General features: G+C 46.1%; 1 protein-coding gene across 2 annotated transcripts; it reads right to left on the bottom strand.

Annotated features, from left to right (window-relative positions):
- Positions 1-1848: 1848 nt before the first annotated feature.
- Positions 1849-5970, bottom strand: LOC123102184 (protein TRIGALACTOSYLDIACYLGLYCEROL 2, chloroplastic). 2 transcript variants are annotated; one of them, XR_006448804.1, is made up of 7 exons: positions 5542-5970; positions 4897-5281; positions 4132-4461; positions 3185-3300; positions 2990-3080; positions 2710-2911; positions 1849-2167 (listed from the first exon to the last, which is right to left on the bottom strand). XR_006448804.1 is itself a non-coding variant. In XM_044523487.1 (6 exons), exons 1-6 carry the CDS (start codon positions 5865-5867, stop codon positions 2819-2821), a joined length of 1341 nt encoding a protein of 446 aa, XP_044379422.1. In that variant the 5' UTR covers positions 5868-5970; the 3' UTR covers positions 2511-2818. The 2 variants fall into 2 exon arrangements, 1 of the variants encoding a protein (XP_044379422.1); XM_044523487.1 differs by lacking the exon at positions 1849-2167 and having other exon boundaries at positions 2511-2911.
- Between the last annotated feature and the right edge of the window lie 5010 nt (positions 5971-10980).

Raw genomic sequence — 10980 nt, 5'->3', positions numbered from 1 at the left:
CCTTCTGGTCCACGCCGAGGACCTTTGGCAGGCGCCTTCCCCCATGCAGCTGCAAAGAGCCGGCGCGACAGTCAGAGCAGTGACCAGGAAAAGATAAGATTCCTGCTCCGCGCTGCGCCCTCACCGACAGAAAGTAGTACTGTGACTGGATTTGCTTCCCGTTGATTCTTCTTCTCCTTCACAAGGATGAGAAGGCACGTGTGTACTCATCCAACAAGTGTTCGTCTTTGGGTGAGTGAATAACTTGGAATTATTTGAAAATGGAAGTTGGAACGTGGAGACGGTCCCTGGCAAAGCGTGGTCAGAGCCAGGTATGAAATCACCGGTGGGATTAAGCGGACGAGGCATAAAACGAAATGAGTGAATCTACACTTTAAAATATGTCTACATACATCCATATGTAGTAGTTATTTGAAATGTCTAGAAAGACAAGTATTTAGGAACGGAGGGAGTAGAAGGGAAGGAAAATGGTAATAGGGAATGGCCAACAAACTGACTTTTCCATAGATGCATTGTGTGGTGACTTTTCCCCTCGGTGAAAAGTCCCCACAATTTTATGGAACTTAACTGATCCGGACTACGATAGTTAAGGAGCAACAAACTTGAGAATCTTCCTGGGCTTTGGCAATACATTGTCTTGAAACAGGCTTTCGCCCCGCTTTATATATAAAAAAACTACATTGGCAATACATTGTTAAAGTCAAGTATTTTTTTTTTGGGGGGGGGGGGGGGGGGGGGGGGGGTGCACTGTTCCTACTGTTAAATCTAAATTTACTGATTCTCCAGCTTGGAAATCTCTATTGAAAGTAAATGAGGTAAACTTCAGCTGAGCAAGGCACTAAAAAGGAGAACATTTACAGTAGATATGATTTGAATAATCTTATAATCTAAGAGGCTGCGGTACCTAGGAATGCATAAAACATTCAGCACCACAGCTTAATTTTCTTGGAATAGATACTTCTATTCCAAATAAGTTGTTGCACATTCATGACTATATGCCAGAAGTATGAGCACTATATACTTGTTAACAGATACGCGAGCCATTATAATGACCAGAAGTGGGCACTATTATTATTTTTGAAGTATAGGAAGGAGAGATTTGTTCGGTACCGCTCACATTATCCATTATCCATATCAATGGACCAGGATAACCATACACAAAATCTGGACGAATGATCTAACTCATACAGTTATAAAGCAAAATCATAGTATTATCTTTTTTTTAGTACTCATCCTCGTGAAAAAACAAATAAAGCACTTTGTCCTTCTCCTTAGGTGAACAACACCAGCTTGGCGTTGGGGACAAAAGCCCGCTGGTCTTTGCAGCTCACATAAAAATCATGAATGAATTATTGGAGAAACATTGATTCCTGAAACAAAATGAGCTTGTTTTTGCTGTATGAACCAGGAAATTAAACAAGGAAAAAATCATGCATAAATCATGGTCGGTCTAATCGAGTCAAACAAGAACGGACATCTTTACCATATCACTCTTGCTACAGAAGGAATCCATTGCATTGCAAAGTCTTCTCCACGGTTGGAGAAGATTCAACACTAGTTCATGAGATCAAATACCAACAGTTCAGCAGAAAACAAATTGCCAATAAAGTAGCCAAACAAGCAAAGCACAAGTTGAACGATCCTGACTCGTCTTGCAATTCTGTCGCCTCCAAATCTTGGCTCTCTCTCAACTCTCGGGTGTGGGTGGTTTTCTCATCGGTGCCTTGCCTCTTTTGGGGTAATATGCACCATAGCTAGAAATCTATGCAACAGCCAAGGGGGGCAATCAATATCATCAAGACAATCATTTTCTTGATTTATTTAAGCATTCAATGATCATGAATTCATCCTATTTGTAAGTCCAAGAAGAAACAGCAATGAATCAGAACTGTGGTTGCTTTGTTCATGCCAAACCAAGTCACCTCCCTCAGGTGGTTGCTTTGTTCTTGCTAATTCTTAGTCAATCGAGCTTTGATTTAAATATGTTTCCACTCATGTTGCACAACGTCTACTACCAGAGAAAACCTAGTCCGCTCACTCACTAAGGCTTACTATTTGCATTATTACTATATATGGATAGCACATTGTGGTCCAACTCGCTGACAAGGAAGGCGATCAAAATTCCTGGAGGCAGCTGCAGTGACCCTTTATGCAAGGAGGCATAGGCCTACGATCCAAAGAAGCAACTCATCAAATTACAAATCTCAAAGAATGTCATTGTGGGACAGGGTTGTGGCCTATATAAAAAAAAGTATATTAAAGGATAGGGTTGTTTTTAACATGTTATATGCAGCAGGCTATAGTTGACATAATGTGCTCTGAAAAAAAATTCAAAATGTTGATTATCTAGTTTTATGCTGGGAAAGAAAAATCACAAGTTGCTCTAACCAAGTAAAATATAGTCTACCATTTCATAGAACAAAAAACAGTCTATTTCTAGAAGTATAATCTGAATTTAACGAAGACTGATAAAAGTAGTAGTTCATTAGATGTTCAGGAGCCACTGTTCATGGGACAAAATATCGACAATTTATAGATTGCTAACATAAGCACAATAGTACTAGCAAATTCCTTGTACACACCTGTTCAACCACAACCGTGCTGCACACACAAAAAACCGGCCTGCTATAACTCCTCGACAACAACAAATAATACTGCCTTTCGTGTCAAGAATGCAGAAAAGATATCAGGAAAAAAAAACTGACAGACCTCAACAATTATTAGCTTCTCTTAAAGATGCTTCAATCTCATCTGGATGGCCTACTCTACTCATAATTCTCCATCTCAACACATAACTGTGTTTTGTTCAACTGAGGGATCACAATAGTCTGCTAAGTGACTTAATCAGCAGCTTGATGTTCTGTCGTGTCGCCTCATCGCCAGTGAAACCAGAGATGTCTGAGCTGATGCTCTGAAAGTAACCAAGGACACATGTAAAAACCTTGCTTGCCTCCAGTTCCAGAAATAACTAAAGATACAGATAACAGACCTCAATGTTCTTCAAAGTAAATATAAGGGTGAAAATAGACTGCTTGATTAGATCACTGTTCTCAGGGGTAAGCATGGAAGACTTCAACCTTCTGCAAGGTGGCATAAGGACAAGTAAGATAAAGAGTGCCATAAATTTTGCACTTCCGATGCTATAATAGAGCAGAAACAGCAGTTGGTAGGATTAATCAAGTACCTTAAATCGCCGGATGCCTCAGCCAGACCTTTAGCTATGGTTTCCACATCCTTCACCAGATCACTCTCACGCACCTCCGAGAGCAAAGGTTGAACTTCTTCAGCTAATGCTTCAATCTGTTCCATCACTAACATTTAAGTTGATGCATATGACATTTAATGGCACAACTAGTGACCACTATGTTCCTCTATTGTCTGCAAATAAGTTGAGATCCAGGAAACTGCATATATGTGGAGAAGGCATCAGCCACCCTGTTTTTGCAAACAGAAAATAAAAACCTAACAACATATGCCAACTGAGTGGAGGTCTTTCCCCTTGATGATGGCCCTGAAACAGTTAGCCAAGCATACTAGCCAGTGGCCGGGGTAGGTATGCAATAGCAACATGATGGACCTAATCTTGGAATTTTCAGCAGTTCAACCCAAGTCCCACGGAAGTATGCGAAACTTGTATCAGTTTTGACAGAGTTAGTTTTGAGCTCTAGTATTGTAAAGATGACCAAGTTTTTTTTAGCAGTATTAAAACAGACTATGTTACTTGGTATGCTGCCCAATACCCATCATATGCAGGACATATATGGAAAACATGTTGACGCTCAGAGATGAGTATCAATAGTCACAAAATTAGGACATAATATATGCCATCACTTGACAAGAAATGCTATGAGGTAATGCAGAACCAGCCCCCTATATAGTACCACATGCATTTGGCAAACGAGTCTTTCTTCACAAATAAAAAGAACTGAGGTTTGGGAAACACTACTGCAAGAATGCAGACCTGCTTCGCAGAACTTCATCAGGTAGGGGTCATTTTAATTTTGTAAAATGAAATCCTATTCAGAAGTATCGAGTAAAACGGAGTGGTTTCACAGATAATTCATTAGCTAAATGTGGCAAACGTATCAAAGGATGCAAAATGTCACACAAGAATTAGTCAGAAAATTGTACCCGTGAAAGGAGAGGTTGTGCTTCTTCCATTATAGATGCAACCTTTTCTGCCAACTTGAAGCTTTTTTGAACACCAATTTCCTCCATGTCTCTTCCTAAACGGGTAAATATACCAACCAGTGCATCTAAGCTTACTCCTTGATGTCCTTTCATTCTCTCTTTGTCACAAAGGATTAAGCCTTCTTTGGAACAGTCTGCGTCAAGTGGACCAACTGAAGGTGTAGGGAGTGGATCTTTTGGTGTAATGTCAATCATTGTCTCCATTAAGAGACCAGATTGATTCACCTCAACCAATGAATTACGGGGCACAATAATTTTATCATCTTCAACCTGCCATATAGAAGAATTCATCTATCAGAGATTGAGTCCAAAAAAGGGAAGTCTTCTATCGTACAGCAAAGAAACTGCAGCACAGGAAAAAACAAGGGAACTATTGATAACAACTTACTAGCATGCCACACCCACTCACTATCATAATGGAACAGGAGAAATGTGACAAAATGATTTATTGGGCAAACTAAATTATGGTTCAGTATTGAAAAATGCTTACACGAATTGCAAGCACTCAGGAAGAGAAGGCAAAGCAACACCTTCCAGAGTGAATTTTGTCAGAGTTCGGGACTAACAACTTTATTTTGTGTTCAGTTTCCACATACTACATTCTACACAGTACAGTGAGAAATCTATGGATACCAGTAAAAAGGGAACTATTGACATGAATTATTGATGAAAAAAGAGGAGAGAGCAAGAAGTGTTGATGCGCACCTCAACATATGCATCAATACTCTTGAGCGAAGAGTCGACACGGACGACGTTCCCAACGGTGACCCCGCGTATCCTGAGGGGCGTGCCCACGCAAATCCCGCACGCCTGGCTGAACTCGAACACGGCATTATACTTGCGGAACCGCGACCGCAGCTGGAAACCCCGGAGCCACGCAAGCGCGAGCGCCAGCAGGACCGCCCCGGAGACCATGAAGAGTCCCACACCGCCTTCCCACACGCTGCGCTTCCCGAATCCATAATCCCCTAGCGGTTGCACCGTCCGTTGCCACAGCTCGACGAGTGGGGCCAACAGGTTATTGCCGCCATTAGTCGAAGGCGAGGGCTCGCCGCCGCTCGAGGCTGCCGCATTGGTACAACACAAGAATCTGCGCCCCCCAAGAAAAAACAAGAAACAGCAAGAATATGACTATTTGCTAGGCTTCCTCAGTATGCATAGCAGCAGAAACATACTACTACAAGCTCCACAGGATATAAGTCTAATCTCACTGTCATAGTGGAAACACAGGAAAAGTTCTACAGCCTGACTCCCACCCTTGTCGTGATTATTACAACGTTTCTATCACAAACCATCACCGCAGCCCAGAACCTTAGAGAAAGCGGAGGAAGAGGAATCAGAGTGGCTTACCTATGGCGGAGTGGAAGAAGAGGCCGCCGCGCGGAAGGCGTCAGGGCGAGCGCCGGCGCGGGCAGAGCTCCTTCGCCGGCCAAACTGGTGGCCGGACGGCGCCGTCTCCGTGCCGCGGTCGCCCAGGGCACTCCCGCCAACAGCGCTGCTCCGCGCTGTGGCCCTGTCGGTGGCCCAGTTCCCGACCGCACGCCTCGGAGGGCGGCGGCGAGCAACGTCCCACGCCGGCCCCGGTTCCCTCCGGCCGCGCAACGGAGGAGGCGTGGAGGGAGCAGCAGGGGCGCGGGAGCCGCGCCCGTGACCCTAGGATTCGCCGCCGCGGCCATCGGGCCCCCACCGCCGTGGATCCGTGGAGTCCGTCGCTGGAGAGGTGGAGGAGCGAGGGCGTGGCCTGTGCGGTTGGTTGGGCCCGATGGGGATATTGGGATGGTTGGGCCTACTGAAAATTCGGGGGCTATTCTCCTCTGCAGGAAAAAAAATCTCTCACTTACGCTGATGGCGGACGCGAACGTCGTTGTTGACCATTTCTCGTCAGTGTCGCTGTGATGCAAAAACGTCTGGGTTCGTTAGAGCATCTCCAACAGGCGCGGGACGCGCCGCGCGCAAAAAACAGATTTGTCGCACGCGCATCGTCTGATTTGACGCGGCGCGCAGCACTGGCTCCAGCAGCCGCGCTAAAATGCAGCGCGCGCGCCGCTCCAGCAGCGCGCTAAAATGCAGCGCGCGATAACATTTTCGAAAGCATAAAAATAAAGATAAAATTGCATAGATAAAAAATAAAGATAAATTACATAGATAAAAAAACGATACAAAGGTATTTTACATCGGTACAACTAGATAGATAGTTCGAAAACATAGATAGATAGAACTACGGTGCAAGTAGATAGAAACTACTATGGCATACTAGATAGAAACTACTCCAAATCGCTACCATCATCATCACCATCATCATCCTCGTCGGTGTCGTCCGAGGTATCGAGCCACATGTCGTCCCAACGTTCGTCGTCTGTCGTGAAGATCGACCTCCCACCTGCTGCAACGATATCGGACTGCGCATTCGCCAATGCCTTCCGCCGACGCCGGTCCACCCGCTCCGCGCGGCGCCTTGCCGTCCTCTCCGCCCAGTAGGCACGCTCATCGGCGACGTCCTCCAGGTGGCGACGGCGCCACTCCGCCATGGCTCGCTCGTCCTCCTCGGCGATGAGAAGGCGGCGGCAGCGCCGAGCGTGGTCGGCACGGTCCATGTCGGTGATGAGACACGGCGGAGGGGCGACGCGCTGCGCCTGCTCGCGCGTGAAGACGTCCCTGAAGTTCATCTGCGTCCGGGGCCTATCCAACCGCCACGCCGCCGCGTCGTACGCGCGGGCCGCCTCGTACGTGCTCCGGAACGACCCGAGGCCGAGCCGGACGTCGCCGGACCGGATCTCGGCGGAGTACCAGCCGTTGGGGCACTCGCGGACGCCGCGGTAGCCCGACGAACCCCGGCGGCGCGGCGGCATGGTGGCGCGGTGGTGGCGCGGAAAGCGGCGAAGCGGCGAGGTTGCGAGGTGAGGGCGCGTGGCTGTGTCTATGCGCGTGGCGAGCGCGGCATTTTATAGGCGCGCGCGAAGCGGCGCGCCAAATCTACCGCGCCGCGTGCCGCTTTCTCCCGCGCGCGCATACGCTTCCCGCGCGCGGTAACTTCCCGCCACCGCTGGAGCGCGCGGAACCAGCTGGCGCGCGCTAAACGCAAATTTTACCGCGCGGGCGCGTCTTTTGCAGCACCTGTTGGAGATGCTCTCAGGCCTGTACCTGTACAAGGAGGTGTTTAGAAAAATAAATCGGGTTTTTGTGAAGCATTGGTGTCTATTTTTATATGAGAGACGTCTAATTAAGCGTCTACCTTGTACAAATAAGCCCCAGTGTTTAAGAAAAATATGGTTTATTTCTCCAAGCATCTCTTCTATGCATCTTGCATTGTACACGGCCTTAGAGCATCTCTAGCAGTAGGGATGAAAACGAAGCGGAAACAGACGATACTGTGTGCTATCATATTTGTTTTCATTTTTTTAGAAACGGAAACGAATATAGAACTCCAAAAATGAATACGGAAATAGATACTACTGAAAACGGATATGGAGCGAATACATAGCGGACACATAAACAGAAGTGTGTGTTGACCGGAACTTAAAACCCCCTTGAATAATAGAGAAACACACAGAAACAAATTTAATGAATTGTTAACATGGATACAAAATAATATGGTTGTGTTAGCAACTTAGGGTAGTATTGTAGTACTAATGGACAAGTTCATAAGGGAATTTTATTTCTGTGCCCCTGGTTCTTAGTTCTACTCATTCATACCCACGATTTTAACTTTTGCTCACTTTTCCCCACTTCCTTGGCTGAAACCCTCAGAATTGGTCAAAGCGGACGTTACCGTCGGGTCAATGGATTGACCGTTAACTCTGAGAGTGGGGCTGCGTAGGGCCGAGTCCACATTTTGACCGTTACGTGCTAACCAGTGGGGCCGCGAAACTGACACTCACTGTAGGTTCCCCTCACTGTAACCTGAATCAGATCGAGTTGCTTCCGCGCCGCCCCCTCCGTCGCCGTCGTGCCGCCTCTGCCACCGTCGTGCCGCCTCCGTCGCAGTCGTGCCGCCTCCGCCGCATCTACCCTCTCTCCCCATCTAGGATTAGGAAGCGATGTCGGGGGAGCACCCCGTCTGGTACATCGACCGTGTAGATGACTGGGTCGAATCAGAGGCGGATAATTCATGGATTCCACATGGGTAAGCATCGTTTTGCTCTCAAATTGATTAGGAGATCCGTAAATTAGGTTGTATTTGACCAACGTTAGCATGAATCAGTGCAATTTATCTGAAAAATTTCGGCCTAACTGTGCCCTTTATCTTATCTCAATCGAATAGGGTTGATCCTGCACTTGCTTTTCGGCTGGCGGTTAGAATGGAAACTAGCGAGCTACGTGGAACTAAACCGTGTCTGATCTCTGGGTTTTTCTATTCTAAAGTGGTAGAAACCAGCGTTTCGTTCACAGATTTCCGCGACACACTCTGTTGTGAGTATCCGTGGAGCCCTGCCGATGCTGTTGAACTGGGATATTTCAACAGTACCGAGCAGAGATTTGTCCCATTAACTTGTGATGAGCATCTGGGATTGCTATTTAGTTTGAATGCTGACAGTCGTTTCGGTAAAATCCATATTTGGCGTGCTTCAAGCACGCAAACAACGTATCCTGAAGGGGAAGGGTGTTCAGACATCATCTGTCTCTGCTAATAGCGAGCGTCCTCGCACTCCTTGTAGGTCGAGACCAGGTAAACCTAGTGGTTCTGAAAGCCACAACATGTCGGCTGCCACTAATTCTGCCACTTCTCCTCCCCCTTCTGCACCTGATGTAGAAGTAGATGCAGAGCCCGACGAGGAAGTTCCTCGACATGATGATGAGGATGAGATCCTATTCCCTGAACTGGTAGATAGAGTTAGTCAACAGGCAGTGGAAGATGAATATGTAGAGGAGCCTAGCAGTTGTGCTAGATTTGATGACACTGGCGATGAAGAGAGGGAGGAGAACATCGACTCCTTAGTTTTATAAGAATATGATGGTGAGGACATGCCAAGAATTGAGTGGAACAGAGAGAATCCTGAGCTTACTCCAGGAATCGTATTTGCATCGATGGTGGACTGTCGTAATGCAGTGACTACATATTGCATTCTCACTGAAAACTCCTATGAGGTTGATAGGAGTGAGCCAAGAAGATTCACTGTTCATTGCCCTTATGATAGGTGTAGGTGGAGGTTTCATGCATCCGTTATGCTAAAGAGCAAATTGATTCAGGTATTACAACAGAATATTTTCATCAGATTATTTATCCATTCTATATTCAGATCGTGTGTACTGTTTCTTAATTGTATTTGACATCATTTTTCATTTTGTTTCAGATAAAAAGCAACCCACACGGGCACACTTGCCCACCTGGGGAGGGGGGGGAGGACAAATCTAAGCTTGCAAAGAATAGGTGGGTGGCAGATGCAATCTTGGATTGGGTGAGGGAAACACCAACAATTGGTCCAACAACACTCCATGGGAAGCTATTTGAGAAGTACAAGATTAATATACCTTACATGAGGATTTTCTATGCTTAGGAAAGGGCTCCTGATAGGATTAATGGTCCATGGAATGAGAGTTTTCAGTTGCTTTACACCTTCAAAGCTGAAGTGGAGACGGCTGATGACTCACAAGTATAGGGGATCTATCATAGTCCTTTCGATAAGTAAGAGTGTCGAACCCAACGAGGAGCAGAAGGAAATGATAAGCGGTTTTCAGCAAGGTATTCTCTACAAGTACTGAAATAAGTGGTAACAGATAGTTTTGTGATAAGGTAAATTGTAATGAGCAACAAGTAACAAAAGTAAATAAGGTGCAGCAAGGTGGCCCAATCCTTTTTGTAGCAAAGGACAAGCCGGAACAAACTCTTATAATAGGAAAAGCGCTCCTGAGGACACATGGGAATATCATCAAGCTAGTTTTCATCACGTTCATATGATTCGCGTTCGGTACTTTGATAATTTGATATGTGGGTGGACCGGTGCTTGGGTCTTGTTCTTACTTGAACAAGCATCCCACTTATGATTAACCTCTATTGCAAGCATCCGCAACTACAACAAAAGTATTAAGGTAAACCTAACCATAGCATGAAACATATGGATCCAAATCAGCCCCTTATGAAGCAACGCATAAACTAGGGTTTAAGCTTCTGTCCCTCTAGCAACCCATCATCTACTTATTACTTCCCAATGCCTTCCTCTAGGCCCAAATAATGGTGAAGTGTTATGTAGTCGACGTTCACATAACCCTACTAGAGGCTAGAAAACATACATCTTATCAAAATATCGAACGAATACCAAATTCACATGACTACTAATAGCAAGACTTCTCCCTTGTCCTCAGGAACAAACGTAACTACTCACAAAGCATATTCATGTTCATAATCAGAGGGGTAATAATATGCATATAGGATCTGAACATATAATCTTCCACCAAATAAACCAACTAGCATCAACTACAAGGAGTAATCAACACTACTAGCAACCTACTAGCACCAATCCCGGACTTGGGGACAAGAATTGGATACAAGAGATGAACTAGGGTTTGGAGATGAGATGGTGCTGGTGAAGATGTTGATGGAGATTGCCCTCTCCCGATGAGAGGAGCGTTGGTGATGACGATGGTGATGATTTCCCCCTCTCGGAGGGAAGTATCCCCGGCAGAACAGCTCTGCCGGAGCTCTAGATTGGTTCCGCCAAGGTTCTGCCTCGTGGCGGCGGAGTCTCGTCCCGAAAGGTTGCTTCTGATTTTTTTCTCATCGAAAGACTTCATATAGCAGAAGATGGACGTCGGAGACCCACCAGGGGGCCCACGAGGTAGGGGGCGCCCTAG

This window comes from Triticum aestivum, chromosome 5A (genome assembly GCF_018294505.1).
Source record: "Triticum aestivum cultivar Chinese Spring chromosome 5A, IWGSC CS RefSeq v2.1, whole genome shotgun sequence".
In the NCBI taxonomy this organism is placed as follows: Eukaryota; Viridiplantae; Streptophyta; class Magnoliopsida; order Poales; family Poaceae; genus Triticum; species Triticum aestivum.
This window is presented reverse-complemented; position numbering and strand designations above follow the sequence as displayed.